At 46.4% G+C, this 23,328-nt stretch overlaps 1 protein-coding gene across 2 annotated transcripts in view; it reads right to left on the bottom strand.

Annotated features, from left to right (window-relative positions):
* slc4a3 (solute carrier family 4 member 3) overlaps positions 1 to 23,328 on the bottom strand; it is a 45,479-nt gene that overhangs the window by 5,294 nt on the left and 16,857 nt on the right. For both annotated transcript variants that reach the window (XM_028023495.1, XM_028023496.1), the window contains 10 exons: positions 20,854 to 21,025; positions 20,003 to 20,108; positions 19,743 to 19,927; positions 18,354 to 18,573; positions 17,709 to 17,927; positions 17,485 to 17,633; positions 17,140 to 17,334; positions 16,298 to 16,474; positions 15,564 to 15,653; positions 15,327 to 15,493 (listed from right to left, as the gene is read on the bottom strand). In XM_028023495.1, coding sequence (XP_027879296.1) covers positions 15,327 to 15,493; positions 15,564 to 15,653; positions 16,298 to 16,474; positions 17,140 to 17,334; positions 17,485 to 17,633; positions 17,709 to 17,927; positions 18,354 to 18,573; positions 19,743 to 19,927; positions 20,003 to 20,108; positions 20,854 to 21,025 — 1,680 coding nt within the window. The remainder of the gene's footprint in view (positions 1 to 15,326; positions 15,494 to 15,563; positions 15,654 to 16,297; positions 16,475 to 17,139; positions 17,335 to 17,484; positions 17,634 to 17,708; positions 17,928 to 18,353; positions 18,574 to 19,742; positions 19,928 to 20,002; positions 20,109 to 20,853; positions 21,026 to 23,328) is intronic.

Genomic DNA, 23,328 nt, shown 5'->3' with positions numbered 1-23,328 from the left:
GACTTGGAGAAAAGACAAAGTTCCCGGAGGGATAAAGAGCTGGGTTTTTAAAGGATTTAAACCCATTCCACTTTGCTACTATTCTAAGGAGGATTTTTCCACATAAGGACAAAGATTCTGACCAAGGCTTCTGGATGTTCCTGTTGCTAAAGATTCATCAGCAACTGGGTGTGAGTTGAATTTGCCCCCAAAAGTCTATCTCAGAACTTGCGACATAAGTTAGGGAAAGGAGACAGCATGGTATGGTTATACATGTGGATCTTATTATACTGTTCTCGAATTTATATACAATTGATTATTGATTTGTATGTCACATATCCCTGCTTAAGCTTGCTTAATAAATTTATACTCTAAAATTCTAATGAGGTTGGTGGACATTGGAATTAATCGAGTCGTTTAATCATTTTTCAGTTCTTTTAATAAAGGTAAAACTAATGTACATGGTTCTAGTAAAGAGGAGGCTTCATAATTTCCTTTGGTGAGAGTAAAATAATGACCCAGGGACTTACATCCAAGTCACTAAATTTAGTCTAGCCGGTTCCAAGAGCGAGTTATATTTTAGAAAGCGAGCTACCGTTAACAGAAGTGGTTATTGGAATTATGCAGCTGTGAGGGCTACTCAGCTGATTGTTTCTTAACTGAAAAGGGTCGTAACTTCTGGATTGGAGGTAGTTAGAGCTAGACGAATCGCTTTCGACACCAGTTTGAATAGATCATCTCTTATAGATCTCGTTTAGGGTAATACCCAGGTCTTAGAGATTTTCCGGACCTGTTAGACAGAGAACTGGTCAGTAGTCAGCCCCGGAGGGTTGTGATGAAGTGGGCGGGGCTAGCTATTGTAGGATAACGGTCATGGCGCCCAATGTGGGGCCCCACCAAGTAGGCGGGCCCTATACACCAAGTCAGTAAAAACAGATGTGTGATTCTGAATAGCTCACTTGGATGGTTAACTCTTAGGGAATAGAGTTAACGGTGACTGATAAGGCCGTCAGTCACAACCCTTGCAGTAACTGTATAGCATGCAGGTGAGGGAAAGCTTCTACTGAGGATAAAAGACAGTATTCAGACAGTGAAGCCAGTAGCCAACACAGCCTGGACCCATCCCTACTCAAGAGCGCAAAGAGAGGCTTTGGGGGATAGGCAACTCGAAGACAAAGACAACTATGAATGAAGAAGAAAGAGGGGAACTGGATCCCCTGCCAAAGCCAGCAATGGGACAAAAGGCGAGCAACATCAGCCAGGACGGGGAGAATCATCAATCCCGTCTTTCCAAATCTACAATATCCCAACTTCCAGTAAAGTTGATATTACTCGGTGATGGACTAGATTCCTTGACTGAGATAAATAAGAAGACCATCTTTGAATCTCACTACACCCTCAAAAAGGACATGGCTCGGAGCTTGATGGAGGTCCTAGTGCGGGATCGAATATACTACTGCTCCCAGCTTAAAAATGGTCACCGACTGGGGGTCGTCAGGTGCCCAATGAAGGTTGCTAAGAAGACGGAGGTTAAAGAATGGCTGGAGTGGTTCGCTGAACTCCTTGAAGGATGGACGGATGGTGAGCTGCGGATCGTCTACAGCCCCTCCGAGAAGTATGACGGCGTAGTGAAGACAGCTACATTGGCAGCGGGCATCGACGGGATCCTGGTGGACCATCTCGCTAGAAGGGTAAGTCAGTACAAAGAGTGTAAGGAGGCCCTGCAGAGACTTTCGACCTACAAAGAGATCAAAGAAAAGGAACGAGCCCCAGACAGGGCAGAGTCGGAGGTGGCTGAGGCTCCATCCCAACTGCCCAGCAGAGCCACAACACCAACTAACCAGCCGAAGCAAGCTCCGAAGGACCTGATAGACCTGACGGGCGGCGACGACAACATCCCAGCTCTACCGGGACCATCGCGAGACGAGGAGATCCCCCCTGAACCGTCGGATGATGAAAACCACGAGGGATCGCACGTCGGCAGTCTCACTGAGGAGCAGTTGGAGCAAGCGGCCAAGGATTGGTCCCCTCAACGAGGTCGGGAGCTCGGGTTTCATCCCCGAGTCCACAGCACGGAGAGGAGGCAGCCACTGCCACCTACGGAGACTCCAGCGGGCAGCAGTTCCAGCGAGGACGGAGAGGAGTCTGATGAAGACCTGTGGGACCCCGGCCGCCCCAAGAAAAAGACCCAGAAATCGAATGCCTGGAGGATGGCCCGAGAGTTAGCAGAAATACCACCAGGGACCATCAGCGTGGGCCTGCAAAGTGGGCTCACGATTTATCAATTTATTGGAGGAATATGGGATCTTGAAGGTGACGGACTGATTGTGTTCACCAATGACAGATACAAGATCCACCACCGAAGATTCCGAAAGAGCCTTAAAAACCAAGCAGGGAAATGTTACCAAAAGGATTCACGGGTGCTAGAAGCTTCCTGTAGTGCAAAAACTAAAGGAGACGTGGTGATAATGAAGGGCTACAGTCTTCCTTATGGTGCCGTAATCCTGGTCCCAATTGATGTTTACAAGAAAGGAGAGAGTCTGGAGGAATATCGGAAGAAGATGTGGCACGGACTCGAACGGGGTCTAGTGACTGCCAGTAATGAAGGCATGAGACGAGTGATGGTGAGCGTGCGGGGACTGAAATCGGCAGATTTGCCAGGGGACACCGCCAGGTCGGTCGCAGAGAACGGAGTGGTGAATATAGCCAAGACCAACAGTCATTTCTTTGTGTTCAAAGAGGTGGTGGTGGTGGTTGACCCCAGTCTGCATCAACTCCGCACTGAGCAAGGTGTACGGATGGCAACTGAGATGGAGGAGCAGTGCCGCATCAGCCAACCATCACAGGGGGTTAAAAAATATCCCTTAAAACTTCCCCAGAGTGAGTTTTCAAACACCACCCAGACCGGCAAAGCCAAGGTTATGGAGCCACTCAGGATAAAGTTGAGGGAAGCACCTGTCGGACCAGAGTCCCACGCAGTAAGATACGTCAAAGAATTCTCATTCGAAGGAAGCCGCAGTGAACTGAAAAAACCCAACACAAACAGAGTCAAGAATGAGCAGCTGACGGTCCAGAAAGGAGAAGGACCGATGAAACCAGCTAAGATTCAACCGCTGAACTCCCCCAGGAGGGAACCTCTTCGACAACAACAGTATGAGGACATCAGCGACTCGGAGGACAGAGAAGAGCAACAGGAGATCGAACATTCTGAAGAAGAAGAAGAAGAAGAAGAGAGTGATCACGGCAGCATCTTCTCCGACCCAAAGCAACCACCGACAGGGCATAAGACACTCCGAACGGGACAGCACCGAGGTAAGAAGAAAGAAATAGAAACCTTTGACATCGAGGGTTCTTCGGAGAGACTGGCGAGAGACGTGACCTGGGGTCCGGTGCAGGCTAAAGATGGACGGCGTACGTATGTACCAGATCCCGGCAGGATGGGCCAGCAGATTGGGAGACCGAGTGATGCTCGAGGTGGAAGCGACAGTCGGGGAATGGGCTAACATCCTGATGACACCATCCTGCTCCACCCTGACAGCACACTATTCCCTGACTACCAACTTCAGGAACGCATACATTGGAATTATGTATGATGTGATGCTGCGACGGCTGAAGAAGGCTGCCTTCAAGTACTCCAGGGAAACTCGACAAAAGCTGGACGAGGTTTCGGCTGATGAAGAGGAGCCGCAGGCGACGTCTTCAGAGCCAGGACCGCAGATCCCGGTGAGACCACAAGGGGTGTCAGCCCAGCTACCTGCCACTTATACGGGGCAGGATGCTTACGCCGAGCTGAAGAATCTAAGACTGGTGATTAGGAGTAAAAACGTGGACGAAAATAATGAGGAATATTTGAAAGATGTTTGGCCAACCGTGCTGTCTACCACCAACCACGAAGGAGCCAAAAAGTTGTGGCTGACCAGCGTGACTACGGACCCGATGGTTGGAACAGAGTCAGCACAGAGCAACTATGAAAGGTTGGTGTTGGAGGACATGGACGATGAAGAATCCCAAGTAAAGAGAGCCAGAGGACGGCTGGACAAAGGAAGCCGGTTGGAACCGCTTTGGCACACGCTAAAGCAAACCGTTTCTCCTGCGAGATATGTGAAGGTACTGCGTGAGGTAACAAAAGGACGAAGAGGAGAGATTGTGTTCGTGAAACTGCCAGTGAGAAACACAACCATCGCTCAGATGGATGTGGCAGTGCAGGGATTCGACCTGGAGCAGCAGTACTACGAGGACAAAAGGAAGAAGGAGGCTAGCCAACCAGCAAAGCCACCTGGAAGGGTCAACATCAGACAGCCATCCAACTTCCAGAGCAGGCCGTTTCCACAAGGCACACAGCCATCCAATTTCCAGGGCCGGCCGTTTCAACAGGGAACACCACCATCCAATTTCCAGAACCGGCCGTTCCAGCAGAAACCACCAGGACCACAAGGGAGACCGACCAACCCGCCGGCTTCACAAAACCAGCCAGGGAAAGGTCAATTCCTGACAGATGAGGAATATAGGAAATTAAGCCCAGAACAGAGGACGGCCCTCCGTGAGTCCCGTAAAGCCGGGGCCGGAGGGTCACCAAAGTAATGGTGTCCAGGTCGCGGGTCATTTTAGAAAATGCCCACTGGGAGGGAGACGAGATCTACGCTAAAGTGGAGGGAGTGCCCTACCTGGTGGACACCGGAGCGGAGGTGTCTATGACCCGCAAAGACCTAAAAACAGCAGGACACCTGAAGGTTCAGTTTGCTAATGGAAAAATAGAAGAAATGCCATATGGGACCTGGAAAGGAGTAGTGTGGGTGAAAGGTCCCTACAATCTCCTCACAGTAAAAGACTTAGATGAACTCAGTAAAAAGAAAGGCACACATCGCCGACTGGAGCGAAGGCTGACGAGCTTGAAAGCAAGATTGGTGAAAGTCGGCCTGACCCAAACAGGATCAGGGCAGCAAGACTGGTACAAACCGATTGACATACCGACGGTGACAGAACAGAAGCTCGCAGAGAGTGACTTCTCCCCGGATGGGAAAGAGAAGCTGCGTGAGATCATCGTTACAGCGCAAGTGGCACGGTTCAAGAATGATTGTGGGGATTTGGGTCCAAAGTTTGTTCATCACATCGAAGGTGGGGTTCATCCACCTGTCCGGCAGTACCCGCTGAACCCGGGAGCAGTCGAGGAGATGGACAAGATCGTGAAGGAACTGAGCGCCCTGGAAATCATCAGAGAGGAGCTCAACCCGATCACCAACAGCCCCATCCAGGCGGTGAAGAAACCTGAATCGGCTGGAGGGGGTTGGAGACCAGTTATCAACTTCAAAGCCCTGAATCGGAGAACAATAGCGAACCGAGCCAGTTTAATCAATCCACAAGGAGCGCTGAAAACTCTTCCGAGTCAAGAAGTTCAAGTCCTGCATCGACCTGGCCAATGGATTTTTCTCTCTACGCCTCGCCAGACAGTCACAAGGTAAAACAGCATTCACCCACAAAGGCAAGAGCTACGTGTGGCAAAGGTTACCCCAGGGATACAAAAACTCCCCAAATGTATTCCAGTCAGCAGTGATGGAAGTATTGGGGGACGTAGGAGCAACTGTGTACATTGATGATGTTTTTATTGCCGATGACACAGAAGAAGAACACCTAGAGAGGCTACAAAAAGTGGTTGAAAACCTCACCAAGGCAGGTCTGAAGCTAAACCTCAAGAAATGTCAATTTGGACAGTTCCAAGTGAATTATCTGGGTTTTCAAGTCACGTCGGACTTGGGACTCTCGGATGGGTACAGAGAAAAGCTGACGAACATTCAACCACCTCAGTCAGAGAATGACTTGCAGAAAATATTGGGATTGTGCAACTATGTCAGGGACCATGTACCCAATTATCAGAAGTATGCCAGACCTCTGTACAACTGCCTGAGAAAGAGTGAGGACGACGAGACAGAAGGAAAAAGACCCTGGGTTTGGACAGCAGACAATCAACAGAACCTAGAGGAATTGAGAAGGGCCATTCAAGCAGCTGTGAGACTGGAGCCAAGAAGTTTGTCAGAAAGACTGGTGGCGGAGATCAGCTGCGAGAATGACGATGCCATGATCAAAGTGAGTAACGAAAACGGAGGCTTGGTTACCCTGTGGAGTTACACCCTGACTTCTGTTGAAAAGAAATATCCGCAGGAGGAGAAAGAGCTAGCGGTGTTAGCTCGGTATTGAGGTGTGCTGAAAGATTTAGCACAGGGACAACCTGTTAAAGTCATCACGCAAAGCCAAGTCCACAAATATCTAAGAAAAGGTACCGTGGAAAGTACTAAAGCAACTAACACACGGTGGGGAAGATGGGAGGACATCCTGCTGGACCCTGAGCTTGAAATTGGGCCAGCACAACCCACCAGTAAGAAACGACCGCCAGAGACACCTGAGAAGCCAGGACAACCGGAATGGACAATCTACACCGATGGATCCAGAAAGGGGTCCGACCAGTCGGCATACTGGGGATTTATTCTGAAGCAAGACGGCAAGGAAAAATGCCGTCAGAAAGGGAAAGCTCCCGGTAGTGCTCAAGCCGGAGAAGTAACGGCCGTACTGGAAGGATTGCTGGAGCTGGTGAAAAGGAAAATCAAGAGTGCCAGGTTAGTAACCGACAGTTACTACTGCGCTCAAGCCCTTAGAGAAGACTTGGCCATTTGGGAAGAAAATGGTTTCGAGACAGCAAAGGGCAAGCCAGTGGCACACAAAGACTTGTGGAAAAAGATTGCTGAGCTAAAACTACAGTTGGAAATAGATGTTGAGCATCAAAAAGCACACACGCATGAGGGAGCTCATTGGCGTGGGAATGATGAAGTGGACTGTTATGTCCAGCAAAGAAAGATCGTCTTTGTCGGTACCGAGAAGTGGGACAGCACTCCCAGAGGACGGGAGGTCCCAGAAGAGTACGTGGTCGAGGTCGTGCGGAGCGTGCATGAGGCCCTTGGACATGCAAGCGTACGACCTACCCGTAAGGAGCTGGAGGAGCAAGATCTTTGGATCCCAGTGAAACAAGTCCAACGCGTGCTAAGGGACTGTGAAGTATGTGGACAATACAACGCAGGTCGCCGAGGACAGCGGATGGATGGGTTATCCATCAAAAGCACGGTCCCCTGGGGTTCAGTCTGCATGGATGTTGCAGGCCCCATGGGGATAACAGGAAGAAGAGGTGAGATGTACCTCTTAGTGCTGGTGGATTCTATGTCGGGGTTTGTAACTACAAAAGCAGCCAGGAAAGCAAACGGCAATAGTGTTGTCGGTATGCTGGAACAAGTATGCAGTGCCCTGGGAATCCCGAAAGAGCTGCGCACGGATAATGGGACTCATTTCCGTAATTCACAGGTTGACCAATGGTGTCAGAAGTTTGGAGTAATGCGAGTTTACTCGCCACCCTACACCCCACAAGCTAACGGAGTGGTGGAACGAGCCATAGGGTTAGTGAAAAGCTGGATAGCTAAAAATGCTAACACCAACAGTTGGAGCACACAGGCGGTGGAAATAGGGCAGGCCCTGAACGACAGAAGCAGAGCCGAGAGGCCCGCCCCTGCAATGGAGCTCAACCAACGGCCGTTCACCACGAAGGAAGTGGGGCGGAGCTCCAGCGACAAAAAGGAGAAGCTGACACCCAGAGTGCCATTCCGAGAGGGACAGCGCGTGTGGGTCAAAGCAAGAGAGCAACCTGTAAGTGCAGCAGTAAAACCCAAGTTTGAGACAACTGACATCGTCAAGCAAGTACTGGATAGGAACACAGTATTGCTGAAAAGAAAAGGGTTTCAAGGAGTTGAGCAGCTCAAGCCAGTTCTTGACTAAAGCGAAACAGAAGCCGGTGAAATGGCCAGTGAATCATGTACCATTCCACCCTATATAGGACTGGCCACCGTGAAAGGGGTGGTTGTAATTAGGAGAACACCTTCAGGGATTTGGGCAGGACGAGCCCTGAAGAAATTGGATTGGGCTAAAAGTGGAGTCCTGTCGGAGGAGCGAGAGATGCTTATATGGGGAAGAGCTAAAAGTTGCTGTCCGGTCTGTTTAGCAGACCACCAACTCCCCATTACCTGGGAGGGACCGGGCCGCGAAAAACCCAGGCGACAGGAGGCTACCGCAGAGATGCTACAACATCTTCGCGTCTCCCCGGTTACGATTATGAACAACACGATCTGCGGGAACTGCCGGGTGGGTTACTTGCCCCGGCTTAAGCTAGAGACCCAATGGGGATTGCGGAACGAGGACCCAAAAAGTTGTTATTGCCTCTGGGATGGAGACGACCTAAGCCACTGCTCTGTGTGCAAGGACCAACTAAGGGGCGGAGACGTGATACTGACGGGTCAGGCTGATGGATGGCAAGTGACAAGGTTTTATAGCTCGCTGCGATATTACCGAACATATGGACAAGTACAACCTGGGGGTACCGCACCAGACTGACTTTGCATGGGCAATCATTGTACACCTACATCACAGTACCCGCCCCAATTGGATACAACCACGACGCATGGAACGACCAAGCATTGAAAAACGGCACCGCCCAAGGCCCGTTTCCTCGGCCGGATTATTGGCGGGTGTTCCACTGGAAGTGGGCGTGGAGGGGGTTGGAGCCTGATTTGCCCTACCCCTCTCCAATATATAAGACATTGCAGCAGGGAAGAGCCACCAGGCGGGTTGCAAAGAACCCTGCCACCCAAGGCCGCCTCAAGGTTTTGAAAAAGATCGGTGCGACGCTTGATACAGCGGATCCTAGGGAATCACTGATCTGGCCCTTGACCTAACCAGGATGGAAGAAATCTACATGAGGCGCAAGCTCACCAACCCCGACATGCTGGATGTTACATCGGATTCGGACAGCACTGCTGACACTGACGACGACTCGGAAACCTCTAACGACCCCTTGCTACGGAAAACGACTACGATAACAAGAAAATCCCTTTGCCTGAAAGGTCTGCTAACGCTTCTTGCCCTGCTGTTTGCTGCTGCTGTTCTTGCTACTATCTTCTACTTCATCGGAGTTGGACCGTGGTATCTTACGCATACAAGAGTCACCTATGGACATTCCAAGTATGCCACCTTCAACTGCTGGAATACAAGCACCACGGCTATTTTCGTGCCATGGGACAACGAAACTTCTGCCCAGAATCGAACCGGATTATTCACCAAAGACAACGGCAAAAAGTATGTGGAAAGCCGAGCCTTCAAATTGAACGTCTCCACCCTAGACGACCTTCTGAATCGGACCTGGGAGATCTACGCCTATGACTTCCTCGACACCGGAGCGCTCTGCTGGATACGGGTTCTACAACGCAAAGAACGACGGACCGTGAGATGCAACTGGATTCATCCGGATCAAGGCTTTCCAGAATGGCATTGCAACATGGCTTGTCGGTCGCTACTACTGTTGCCGAACCAAGGGTACTGGGATACCGAAGTAGTATACCCGGCCCCGCACAGGTCCTCAGGCTGTCAAACCTGGCTCCCACGAGGGGAGTTTTGGGGAGACTATCACCTGAATTGCAGAGAGGATGCCAACATCACAGAGCGACCGTGGGTTAACAGGACCTCCCAAAATGACTTTCGCGACTGGGTGACGAGGCCACCTCCCAACGAAAGTTTGTCTAACATTACGGCTTTCCTGATTCGACAAGGTCCTACACGGTTTATGTATCAAGCCGACCAGCAGCACTGTTACAGACACCACTTTCGGTGGTTGAATGCTTGCCTCTGGAATAAGTTTGTCAGGTGTACGAGCCAGAATTACATTGTTTTAGCTGTGGAAGAGTCCTGGTCAGATTTATGGCACTCTGTACGTTCAGTACGGACAGAAATTGAAACCTGGCTGAATAACACATTCCCATGGACATATATAGCCAAAGACCAAACGTTCTGTATGGGAGACTTCCCGGAGGGAACGATTCGCTCTCATGCTGGGTTAGAAGAGCTACACATTGCCAATTTGCGTACACAACCCCTTCCAACTCCTGATGAACTTCTAAACGCTCCTAAAGACGAGTTTGCAAAGATTGATAGGTGCGTCGCGAAAAGTATCTTTGACAGCCTTAACAACACTTGCTGGGTCAAAACTCACTCTTCCCAACGATGTGACCTCGTACAAACTAGCAAGGCCTTCTATTCCACCTGGAGGTATCACTGCCCTAGTCCTGACGTCCTTCCTACCGCCAAATGGGCTCTACGGGCCTGGTATGAGGATTATTCTCGGAATTGGGACTGGGAATGGTGGGGACTCCAACAAGAAGAACTTCAAGCCTGGGTTATACCCTGTCTCGGTGGATCTAACAATTATTGGATCAAGTACCAGTACCTCGCCACAGTTTATTCTAAGGACCGCATGATTTGGCCTGGAGTTTTTTGGAGACCTGAAAACTACGTCAACCCGAGACCCTGGCGCATGACTTGTAAAAATAATACACGACAAGTCCTTGAGTGTGTCATAAGCTTGGTCAGAAGACCCTGCCACGAGGTCCGAGGTTGGGAAAGCTACTGCAAACAACATTATGCTGATGAATATGACACTCACTCTTCTGAAGTTACTTGGCGCAAAATCAATGGCACATGGCGGAGGGCAATAGTGAGCGGACGGACCTGCACAGACGCCATTCTAGGATATCATCTGCAGAAGCGCAAGAGTATTCTTGGCCTTCCCGTTCCGTTCATCCCAAATCCCCTTACAGCCATCGCCGAAGGACATGCTTTCCGAAAGAGTCTGTGTGAAGGGAAAGTAGACTCAGGGTTTGACTGGGTCGGACCTAATCTTTTGTATTCCAATCTCACCTGCACAATCTCTAAGGAGATTTGGCAGAAATGTGGCGAAGGAGCGGATCAACATGACTGTTTCTGGTATGAAACTATGGGTGCAACCATCGTGACCGCAATCACCGAAGTCGTGGAAGAAGTTGCTAGTGTAGTAGAAGGAGGCCTCCACATCGTCGAACAGTGGCTGCTAGATGCTTTGAGCCTGCTGTGGCCATATCTCTTGGGCTTCCTAGGCGTGGCTGTGGCCTTAATCGTCGGCAAGATTGTCCTGGAGGTGTGGCTAAAAGCACTGTGTCGTTGCAAGAGGAGGGATTACCAGCCCCTTCCCCCGAAGGAGGAGCCTATTTCTGCATAAGAGAGAGCTGCCGTGTGCCTGCGAGCCATTCAACCTTCGCTGCAGCTGCTGACAGGACCTGGACCAAAGGATCCATCATCGGACATCATGGAACCCAACTCTTCAACCAACTCATCAAACCCCAACTCACTTTTTGCACCAATTCAAGTGAGTACCCTTGAGCACTTAGGAGTTACCCTGGCCTGGGTTGTCTACTGCCATACTGGTTCCTGGCCCAGGGGACATCCTATGAGGATCTTCGTCGCGCTACAAGGATATGTCAAGCTTATCCTACGACCCATCATCCTCCAGAAATGGGGGTTAGCTTCATCCTTCTTCGCTTGTTACCTGATGGGCCGTACCCGCATCAACTGGCGCAGGGGCGTTGTGGTTTGCCTATGGCTCGTCACCGATACCACAGCCCTGATACTGGAGTTGGTCCTTGGGGGCAGTCAAGCTACCCGAACTGCTCCACTTAAGATCCTCACAGCTATTCTAGAGGGGCTTTTCGCCGTATCTATCCTCGTCTACTTAGCGCGCCAGGCCTTGTCCATCAAAGGTCGGGGCAGGCGAATCTGGCTACAGAAGTGGATAGTTCTGGCTCTTTGGGCAACGGTTTGGGGGATCTTGGTGGTCCTCTACTGGCTTCAAGAGACCTCAGACCTGGCCATCGTTGTGTGGATGATGACCTATGCTGCCATATTCCATGACTCAGCTCATGTTTATGATCTGGGCGAACCGGCTCCAGATCATGACATTCCGGTTCCTGTGATTAATTCTCCTTGGCTCGCAGCACAAGCAGGCACACGAGCTTAAACCAGCCTACTCTCTCAGCTTTTGCTTTTGCATATTTGTTGTTTATAAGTGAATATACTTAATTAGTAACCCCTAATCATGAAGTTACCTAGGTTGCAATTTCTCTTCAGGCACCGATCTGCTGTGTGGGGTGTGGAACCGCAGCCGAATCCTCTGGATTCGTCTGGGTGGCATCGTTCGCCCGGTGGTGTCACAAATGCGTGTACAACCATCTTGCTGATGTAACGGCAATCCTCTGCGCCTCAGGACGGGAGGATTTGCCCTACATTGCGGCTTCCACATCTCGATCCCTGGAGCGGATGCACAAGATCGTGTGGACCTCTGCTTTTGGCCAAGCAGACGCTGACCTTACAACATCTCCGATGCACAGGGGCCTACTGCTGCCCGTAATTCACAAGTTATGGGAACACCAGCTTACTCGCCAAAGCCTTCCCACTCTCCATCTTCTGGATGGACGGGTTGTGGCTGTGGGCGAATACCTTCCACCTAAATGTCCCATGTCTCCGGACTTGTTTATCGACGTCGGATGCCAAACCAGCAGTGCGACTAACGACAGTGGCACCCAAACTGAGATTCTCAGTTTATCTCGCCAAGCATGCCAGCCTGAGGACACCTTCTCCCCATCATCTCCATCGCAGGAACCGCAGTCAACGGACATGGATTTCCAGGATCTCCTGACGGAGTTGGAGAGCTACTGCAATGACCCTTCAACGCTGCCAGACCTCAAGGTAGACCTACCTTCGACCTTGCAGCCTCCGCTGGACGGCGACCACCTTCCCGTTTCAGGTGAATCTCCACTTGATAATGTACTAGGCGCGGAGCTCTGGCTTTCCCCTCCGTCTCACCTGACGGAGTATGAGGTCGTGGATTCCTGGACACCTTCATCATCTCCGGTAACCTGCTATGAGCGAGACATCCTGACTGCTCATTGTGGTGATGGACTTGACTTATTTTGACTTTGGACTTTGTGTTTTCTGCGAAGCACTGTCGGATCTCAAGGAGGGGGTGTCAAGAAAACTGAAATGGGGTTTGAGATCTATCCAGGTACACGCAGAAGAAGGTGCATGAAGGCCTGAAAGAAATAAAGCAATCTTGTGTTTTGATTTATAATAATTAAGTTGAACATGTATGAGTACAATTGGTAATATGTGTATGTGTATAAGTAATCACTGAATGATTCTGAAATGTATGAATAATGATCTGTAATGATAACAACAAATAATTATGGTTGATGAGTTATAATCTGAAAGAGATGTAAGTTTTAATGAATATTAGAGCTGAGATGATTTAAATGACTTCAATACTAAGTTGAATATGGTTGATAATGTTAACAAGACAAAGAGGGCAGTTATAGAAAAGAAGGAAGTTGGAACAATACAGTCAGCAGGATGGGTGAGGCCCGGCTGACAGGAAATGTCGCAAGTAGGCAAAAGGAGGAACTTTTTGCTGGACTCAGTAAACAGGATGGGGGCCGGTACTTTCCACCGGAGAGGCAGCAGATGTTCAGGAAGTCATGCAGACCAAGCTGTACACACACACACACAGAGGAGAACAATATAAAAGGAGGCTGAAATGAGAAAGCAAGGGTTCTTTGTCCTCGGCGCTGGAAAGACGTCGATACGGGGAAGCAGATTGAGGAAACAGCAACAGACCGCACCCTGGAACCACGGGAGACTTGAGACTCCGCGCCGCCAAGAAGGGACAAGTACCGGACGCCCAAGCCCTGGTTTCTGATTCGACCGTCGGTCTTGCCTCAACCCAAATACATTGCAACAGACTTGGAGAAAAGACAAAGTTCCCGGAGGGATAAAGAGCTGGGTTTTTAAAGGATTTAAACCCGTTCCACTTTGCTACTATTCTAAGGAGGATTTTTCCACATAAGGACAAAGATTCTGACCAAGGCTTCTGGATGTTCCTGTTGCTAAAGATTCATCAGCAACTGAGTGTGAGTTGAATTTGCCCCCAAAAATCTATCTCAGAACTTGCGACATAAGTTAGGGAAAGGAGACAGCATGGTATGGTTATACATGTGGATCTTATTATACTGTTCTCGAATTTATATACAATTGATTATTGATTTGTATGTCACATATCCCTGCTTAAGCTTGCTTAATAAATTTATACTCTAAAATTCTAATGAGGTTGGTGGACATTGGAATTAATCGAGTCGTTTAATCATTTTTCAGTTCTTTTAATAAAGGTAAAACTAATGTACATGGTTCTAGTAAAGAGGAGGCTTCATAATTTCCTTTGGTGAGAGTAAAATAATGACCCAGGGACTTACATCCAAGTCACTAAATTTAATCTAGCCGGTTCCAAGAGCGAGTTATATTTTAGAAAGCGAGCTACCGTTAACAGAAGTGGTTATTGGAATTATGCAGCTGTGAGGGCTACTCAGCTGATTGTTTCTTAACTGAAAAGGGTCGTAACTTCTGGATTGGAGGTAGTTAGAGCTAGACGAATCGCTTTCGACACCAGTTTGAATAGATCATCTCTTATAGATCTCGTTTAGGGTAATACCCAGGTCTTAGAGATTTTCCGGACCTGTTAGACAGAGAACTGGTCAGTAGTCAGCCCCGGAGGGTTGTGATGAAGTGGGCGGGTCTAGGTATTGTAGGATAACGGACAAGCTTCAAAACCAAAGATTTGCTTTAAAGACTCAGAAACTTTCTGATTAATCTTTAAAAATTTTCTAGAAACAAACTTGAAACTTTCTGAGCTCCACTGGTTGAAAAGTTGTTTGAAAAAACATTCTGAAGTTAACGTCACACATTTTCGAGAAAATTACAAAAGTAAAAACCAAAATAAAAAAATCACTTTTGGAATTTTAAAGGTCTACAAATTGCTAGAAAAACATTAAAATTTCAGAAAATTTCCAAAAGTCAAAATGTTTAATGTTTTTTTCAAGAAAATTTTTAAAATTTTTAAATCTCAGAAATTTCCAAGTTTTTTTTTGTTGCAAATTTCAGATCAATCTCAAATTTTCTTTTCAAACTTTCAACTTTTCAAAATCAGACATTTTAAAAATAAAATCTCTGATATTTTACTGTCTGAAAATGTCTGGAAATAAAACATTTTTTTATTTAAAAAAAATTTATTTTTTAAAATAATTTGTCAATCCCAAATTTATTACTTTTTTCCACCAAATCAATTTTTTGACTTTTCAAGCTCAGGAATTTTCATATTTTTTGCACAAATTTTAAACTTTTGGAGTTCAGAAATTTCTTTTTTTATTCTGAAGAATTTCTCAGACAAACTTCAACATTTCATGTTTTTCCGCACAAATTTTCGACTTTCCAATCTCAGAAAGTTTCTGGAAAAAACTTGAAAATAAATGAGATTAATATCAACATTTCTGAGTTTTCTATCTCCATTGGCCCTGAAACGCGCCGTAAACGACGTGTAAACATCCTGATGTGTCGCTAGGGAGACGCACGAGGTGATCTGTGTTTCCATGAAGATGAGGATGAAGACGAGGAGAGCGGGAACGACGGACGCTCCCATCATCCATGTTGGGAACGGCTGCTTGTCTCCGAACGGACTGATGAGCCAGCCTCTCTTGTCGGGAGACGTGACGGAAAACCCAGACGGCACATTGAGTTTCTGAAGGACAAACGTAAAGAGATGAGACCTCCGTAATGTCGACGGCGACGACGCCACAGCCTGAGCTCACCTGAGTGTAGGTGTCAGGAATGGAGATATCCACCAGTACGGACAGCAGGATGGAGATGGGAATCCCGAAGTCACCGATAATTCTTCTAGCCTGAGAAAGAAAAGTGAGAAAACGTCAAAAAACAGCAAATTAACCAGGAGTTAATTTGGCAGCTAAAACGGTTAATAAGACCCTAATCTCAACTGAGTGAGGCAGAGAATCCCTCATTTCCACTGTTGGTACGCTACTTTATTTTAATATACGCCATTTTACGCTACGATACGCTATTTTATGCTACTATACGCTATGTTACGGTCCAACCAGTAGTGAGCACTGCTCTAAGGCTGTGCTAACCTTAGAGCGCTAATCATAAACATTAGTTTCACACATGCTAAATGCTACACCAACATGGTATGTAGAGGAAGCTAATGCTAAATGCTACACCAACATGATATGTAGAGGAAGCTAATGCTAAATGCTACACCAACATGGTATGTAGAGGAAGCTAATGCTAAATGCTACACCAACACAATATTGAGGGTTCAAACGTTGGACATTATTTCATATTTCTCAGTGGTTTGATAAAAGCGTTTGCTGTGTTTATTTTTGATCGGTATGAATGATTGGAGTCTCAAGAATCTTCACTTTCCCATTATTTATAAGATGTGTATGTACATTAAAAGGATGCCGTAAAAACGCATAATGTGATGTAACCTGTTAGCATAAACTCCTAACAGTCAGAGGTGAGTATTTACCTTGCCGCCCAGAAAGCGACTGTTTCTGAACTTCCTGAGGAAAAAAGCAACGAAGAAGGTTCCTATCATGAGCACCAGGGACAGGAGGGCCGTGTTGGGCTGGTTGAGGACCGGACCATCCACATCCACGGTGGAGTCCGACGGGTAAACCGTCATCAGCGGATGCTCCTTAAACACCTGGAGGCCAGAAGATGCTACCACTGTTAGCCACACTGAGAGGGGTTAGCATTAGCTTAATAAGGAGAAGATATTCATCGTTTAACTGTTCAGCTTTGTTGAAAAGGAAGTTTGGTTTCAGGACAATCTGTTCTTGAAAAAATACTAAAAACATCCAACACCCAGCAAAGTAGTTAGTTTGCACATTTCTTTCTGTTTTTTCATAAAAGCCCAGCCTGCCCCTTTTTCTTAATGTGTTCTCCAGTGTTAAATGTTTGTAAAATTTTATTTAAAAAATGTTTTTTACACATTTGTTAAAACTGCCACCAAACTGCTAGAGTATGAGACAGATAATCTGTGAAAAGATCAATCTCCTCCCTGAGCTGCCATCGCTGTCTGAAGAAATGCAACAAAAACAACAAATCAGAGACACTGTCAATCATCCTCATGTACTCGCTGCTAGATGTGCTAATGCTGGAGAAACAACTTAGTTACTGGAAAACCATTTATCTGCTGTCATTGGTCACTATGCTACTAATGCTAGCTTCCTTGGTTGCTAGCATTCAAGGTTATTTGAACTAATCTTGAATGCTAGTCTAGATTTCAAGGTTATTTCTAGTTAGCACGGGGAGAAGGCAGATTAATTGTCTCATTCCAAGTAAGTGTTAAAAGTAAAAATCTGTCACCTTGATGAGTTTGGAGAAGGTTTCGTAGATGAAGATGAGGGAAATGAGGAAGGCGAAGATTTCCTGTGTGAACGGTGAGATGTAGCGGACCAGGAAACTTCCCTCCGCCGCCACGATCACCAGGACGATGAAGATGAGCCAGAAGCCGATCCAGACGCGGCCGGTCAGGTATTCAAAGTCATGCGCCTGACAGAACTGAGACAGACAAGGAGTTAGCAAGCTAACCAAAGCTAACAGATGCTAACCCATAATAAACTACAGTAACTGATGCTAACCGACACTAATTGATGCTAACCACTGCTAACTGATGCTAACGGGCGCTAACCCGGTTCGCTGGCTGATCACCTTGTAGAAAGCCTCTTCGAACACCAGCAGCGGTCCGGAGAAACCGATGATGAGGAGCGGCTGACCGGCCAGCAGGGAGAAGATAACCCCCAGCGTTGCCGTGGAAATGATTAGCTCGGTTACGCCCATCAGGCCTTCGGTTTTCTCCCCTGGAACGAGAATCAGAGAAGAAGCGTCAGCGACGGCGCGCAGCACAATGTGGTTGCTACGGCGACGCGGATTACCCAGCAGGCCTCCGAACGTGATGGTGGGCGACAGCGCAGCAAAGTAGATGAAGATGACGGCGGCGACACACTGCGTGTCCAGGGCGTCCCGCAGGTCGCTGACGTACTGCGGGTAGCGGCGGCGCATGTCGTGGATCAGGCCCCCGAACGGGACGCCTGAGCGCTTCAGAGGGTCCACTTCCTGTTCCGCCTCCTCCTCTTCCTCCGGACTCGCCTCGGCTACAGGGAGGAAGGTACAAGTCAGGGAGTTCAAGGTGTGGCGCGGGGGCCTTTTAGGTAGTTGATAAGAAAATAAAACATTTGATACATAAATGAGGAAATAATGAGATAAAGATGTAAAACAATAAATTATTAAAAAATTCATAAATGAGAAAAAATCAATGAGCAAATGGGGGAAATAAATAAGAATGTAAAAAATGAAAAATAAAGTAAATAAACAAATGAGGAAATAGATAAATGAGGAAATAAAACAGTAAATAAGTGAGAAAATACATTTTAGAATAAATAAAAAAACATGGGGAAAAATTTAAAATACATAAATAAATGTGAAAATAAATAAAAGACAAAATAAATAAATAAAAGGGGAAATAAAACAGTAACTAGGTGAGGAATTGAAAGTGCCTGCTGCGGGTTCTGGCCCGGTACCTTTGCTGTCCTGCTCCGCTCCGTGAGCAGAAGGGAGCTTCTTGCCTTCTCGGTCCCTCCTTTTGCGCAGCAGCTGCTTCTGGAAGTCGGCCACCGTCTTCAGCAGGTCTTTGCCCTCCACGTCCGACGGCGGGATGACGATGCTGCAGTCCAGGAACTCGTTGATGCCGTTCAGGAGGTCCTGCCTGTCGTCTGCGAAGTACGCCACCTCATGGAAGTTCTGCAACCAAACAGAACCGGACCGGACAGCAATGAGACAATATTAACAGTAACATGTTCTGGATGACACCATCAGTTTTTGGTAAGCAATGCTAATCCCCCTCCTTTGCTTTTGCAGCTTGTCTATGTGGCCGATTGGTTATAACGATGCTGGAGTAGGGGATAGGATCTTTGGCCGATGGATGGAAGAGATGGTTTGACTTTCCTCCTCTCTCCGCTGCTCTGCATCCATGAAGCTAAAATGCTATGAACAGCATGTGTGCTGTCACTAGCATGTTGACTAACATTGATTTACTCCATTCAGTATCATAAGTTTAGCTTTAATGTCAAAACAAGCTAAAATGCTAATGTTAGCTTAACTGCTATAACTGGCATGTTAACTAACATTGATTTACTTGATTCAGAATGCAAATCTTACGAATATACCCTAAAATTAGCAAAATGCTAAGGTTAGCTAAAATGCTATGAACATCATGTGTGCAATTTCTCGCATGTTGACTATCATTTAATCACTTCAATATGTTACATTGAGCTTTTATGTCAAAATTAGCTAAAATGCTAATGTTAGCCCAACTTCTACCATTAGCATGCATGCTATCATCACCATGTTAATAAATATTGACTTACTCCACTCAGTACAAAAACCGTAGGGCAGTGGTGCCAAAAGTCGGTCCTGGAGGGCCGGCATCCTGCATGTTTAGTTCTCTCCCTGGTGGTACCAACAACCTTCTCAGCAGGTCAATGTTCTTCTTAGGCCTCTAATGAGCCGTCATTTGGTCCAGGTGCGTTATACCAGGGAGAGACTAGAACATGCAGGATGCCGGCCCTCCAGGACCGACTTTGGGCACCACTGCTGTAGGGTATAAGCTAAAATTAAATCATATTCCAAGGTTAGCTAAAATACTATAAATAGCTTGAGGCTATCCTGCATCAAGTACTCAAACATAAGCATTGGTTTGCTAGCGAAATCTAGCTAAAATGATATTAGCTAAAATGCTATGAATTTTATGCATGTTGTCACTAACATGTTGAGTAACATTGGTTTACTCCATTCAGTATAAAATGACCATTTATAACAAGATTAGCTAGAATGCTAATGTTAGCTTCAATGCTAACATTTGGGGAGTGAATTATGTCTTAAATGGAGTACACAGGCATTGTAAAATGAACCTTTTCAGACATTAGCGTGGCGAAGGAGCGTCCGATCTCGTGGTAGTCCACGTTGGACTGGCTGGGGCCGAGCAGGACGAAGAGAAACCGGACGGGGACGGGAACCTCCAGCACGGACTCCAGGAGGACGGCCTCGCTCAGCCGGACGAAGGCCATAGCAGGCTGCTCCAGAAACTCCACTGATCCTGAGAAACAACAACAAGAGGAGCGGCTTTATCTCCGTCACCGACAGCACTTTCAAAAAATAACGAAATGCTTACCAACTAGAACAATGACGGCTTCGGCGTCTTTGGGAATCTTGGCGAGCAGCTTGAGGGACCTGGCAGCACCTGGATGATGCTCTGGAGGCACAGGGTGGAGGGATTTCTAGGAAGGAAGAACAGTGGAGAGGGTTCCTTCTTTACTGTCACATCCGACACGTGAGCACCAAACCAAAACTTCTGCTTACTGGTGCGTCTTTAGTCCTAATGCAAACCAGAAACTCCTCCTCTGAGCTGCAAGCTAATAAGATTCTGCCTCACAGATCAGCCCTGCCCTGCAACTGGATCTGTGCAGCTGCAGGGCAGGGCACAGATCCCACACAGCTCCTTCAGACTAGCCAGCAGCAATTAGCAAACACCTTGTGGAGCATGTATGCTATCACTAGCATATTGAATAACATTTATTTGCTCTGTTCAGTATGTTAAATTGAGATTTTATGTCAAAATTAGCTTAAATGCTAATGTTAGCGTAACTGCTATTATTAGCATGTATGCTATAACTAGTATGTTGATAAACATTGACTTACTCTACTCAATATAAAATACCTTAGCGTACAAGATAAAATAAGATCCTATTCCAAGGCTAGCTAACATGCTAACTTTGGAATATGCAGCGCTGGTAAAAATGTTGTTAAAGGGTTAATATAGGAGCCATGTTGTAATGACATCCTTAAGTTAGAGTTTCTGAAAGAGCAGAAGCTTCTTAAAGAGACACAGCCCTAATTTCAAGGCATTAAATTTGATATATATGCCATTTTTATAGCAACTGAAGTTAGCACAGTTACTGGATTGTGCTGTAAAATGGCTCAATGTGGATAGAGAACACATTGTACCGGCCCTTTAATTCTTACAAAGAGGCTGACGAAGACGTCCTGCTTCGGGTCGTACACCGGCCCCTTGTCGTCGTTCTCCTCGGCCACTAGGGGCAGGCTGGTCTCCTGGACGTGGTTGTGGTTGAAGCTGCCGTGGAGACTGGCTGACGACTGGTGGCGGTGGAAACGGTGCTTCAGGTCGCTCGGGTGGCTGCGGAGGAATCAAAGAAACCAGAATGAAAAGTCTGTGAAAAGCAAATATGACTCCACTGTCAGAATCATCCTGTTCTTTGACTTTCTGAGTTGGTTCCTAGGAGCAGCAATTCCTTCAGACGATTTTCTTCTCGTTTTCTCATTAAGACGGTGCCAAGATGATTGGATCCTTCTTCTACGGTGGCCCAGAAGGGCCAACAAAGCCACAATGGAAGTCATGCTAATAAATGAAAGTTGTGCTAAAATGCAGTTAATGCTAAAATGGAGTTTATGCTAAAACTGAAGTTATGGCAATAAATATGTGAAAAAAAATGAAAATTATGCTAAAAACAAAAGCTTAAGTTTTAGCATAACGCATGCTAAAACCAAAGTTATGCTAACACAGATTTTATGCTAAAATTGAATTCATGTTAACATTGAACTTATATTAAAACTGAATTTACAATACAATAAAATATATGCTAAAATTGAAGGCATACTAAATAAATTGATGCAAAATCAGAACCAGTTAAATGAAGCTATGCTAAAACAGAAGGCAGCTTAACTTCTGCTTAATCATGACTTCTGCTATGGTTGTTGTGATTTTAGCTTTGGTATGTTGCTAACCCTTCCAGGCTGCTGTATTTAATCTCAGAATGCATCTCCAGTCAGTTAAATTGCAGTTGCTTCAGTTGTATTATTATTATTATTATTATTAAGACATCATTCATCATCTTTCTGATCCAAAAAATGTCAAAATCTCAGACAAAATTTTTCTTGAAGCATTTTAATTTGGAGCCGTTCATTTCAGACAGCATCCAAATCCACGTGAAAATATGACGTCTAAGAGAATATCTGACTTATTTACAGTCAATGGGGACAAACTTGGCTAAAACCTTTCTTGGCGTTTACAGAGGTGTGGATTTGCAAAGAGAATTGAATTTTGGTCTTTTACTGTGTGAAATAAATGTCATTGTTTTTGTCAACTTAAATAAGTCAGAAAATGAATAATATTGTTTTTATTTAGAGCGTAAAGTTTGGAGAGTCTGAACCAAACAGTCTCGGCTGCGTAACTTTATCACTCTTGCTCTCCGTGCGTGTCATGGTGATCACATCCCAGCCCTCCTGGACAGGAATTTTTCCCACTGGCTCGGGTTTTTCAGCAGATTCATTACATCACCGCCGGGTTACGTCACCGCCATCATAAGGTCCACATGGCCCTGTAAGAGCGCCTGTGAAATTGGACGTGACATCGCCCCGAGACAAAAGAGCGCAAAGTGGGGCGCTAAGTCACGCTGATGTCAGGCGGCTCCCTTTGGGACCATTATAGCGCTCAGAGAAAAGAGCTGGATTTCAGCAGCACCTAAACGCGCCCCTGACCGTGTCGTAAATCAGATCCCTCTGGCCGGTGATGACTCTAATAGCAGCGTTTGTTTTTCCCAAACGAGCAGCCGCCTGTGACGCCCCGGGGATTCACATGGAAGGCGAAATGAGCGCATGAAGACCAGCTGGTGGTTTGTTTCGCTCCATCTGTCGAGTGCTGAAAGCAGCCAGCTAATTCTGCTGCAGCATCACAGGCCTCAACTGGCAGGTTAAAGGTTAAAGGTCATGGACCAGTCTGACTGTTTGGACAAGTGTAAAGAGAAACCCATTAATCTTTAGAAACAAGATGGCGGCAGGACTGAGGTTAGCAAAGCGGCTTCTGGATGACGACGTCCTCATTTCTCACTCTGGAAGGAATCCTGAAGTCACTTCTTGTTCTTCACCTCCAGCAGTGGGAACCGCTAGCTAAGAAGCTAGCTGTGCTAACCCCAAAGCACTAATCAGAAACATTAGTTCAAGAGCCAACACAGTATTTAGCAGGAGCTAATGCTAAAGCACTACATCCACACAGTTTTTATTAATAATATTTTATTTATAAAATATTATAATGCACTTAAAGTGCTACAAAATGACAATAAAAACATTGACCAATGTAAAAGTGAAAGCTAATGCTAAATGGCAATATAAACATGGTACTCATGGTAGCTTTCGTTAAATACCATGTTCATATAACGTTTAGCTTCCGCTAACTACTGCATTGATATAGTGGCTTAGCTTTAGCTTCTGCTAATGCTAAAGTGCTAACTTCAATTCAAATTATATCTGAACTTCAAAGACTACAACGCTCGAGCAACAAAATAATTTTTACATTATAATTTACATTTCTATAATTACCTTTGATATTGTATTCATATTTGTTCTCTAGTGTCCATGTTTTATTTTAGACGTTGAACTTTATTTAGCTGAAAGTTTACAGAACATCAAAGTAAATTATCGCTT

This window comes from Xiphophorus couchianus, chromosome 7 (assembly GCF_001444195.1).
Source record: "Xiphophorus couchianus chromosome 7, X_couchianus-1.0, whole genome shotgun sequence".
NCBI lineage: Eukaryota > Metazoa > Chordata > Actinopteri > Cyprinodontiformes > Poeciliidae > Xiphophorus > Xiphophorus couchianus.
The sequence above is the reverse complement of the archived record's forward strand: the minus strand, read 5'-3'. Positions and strand labels throughout refer to the sequence as shown.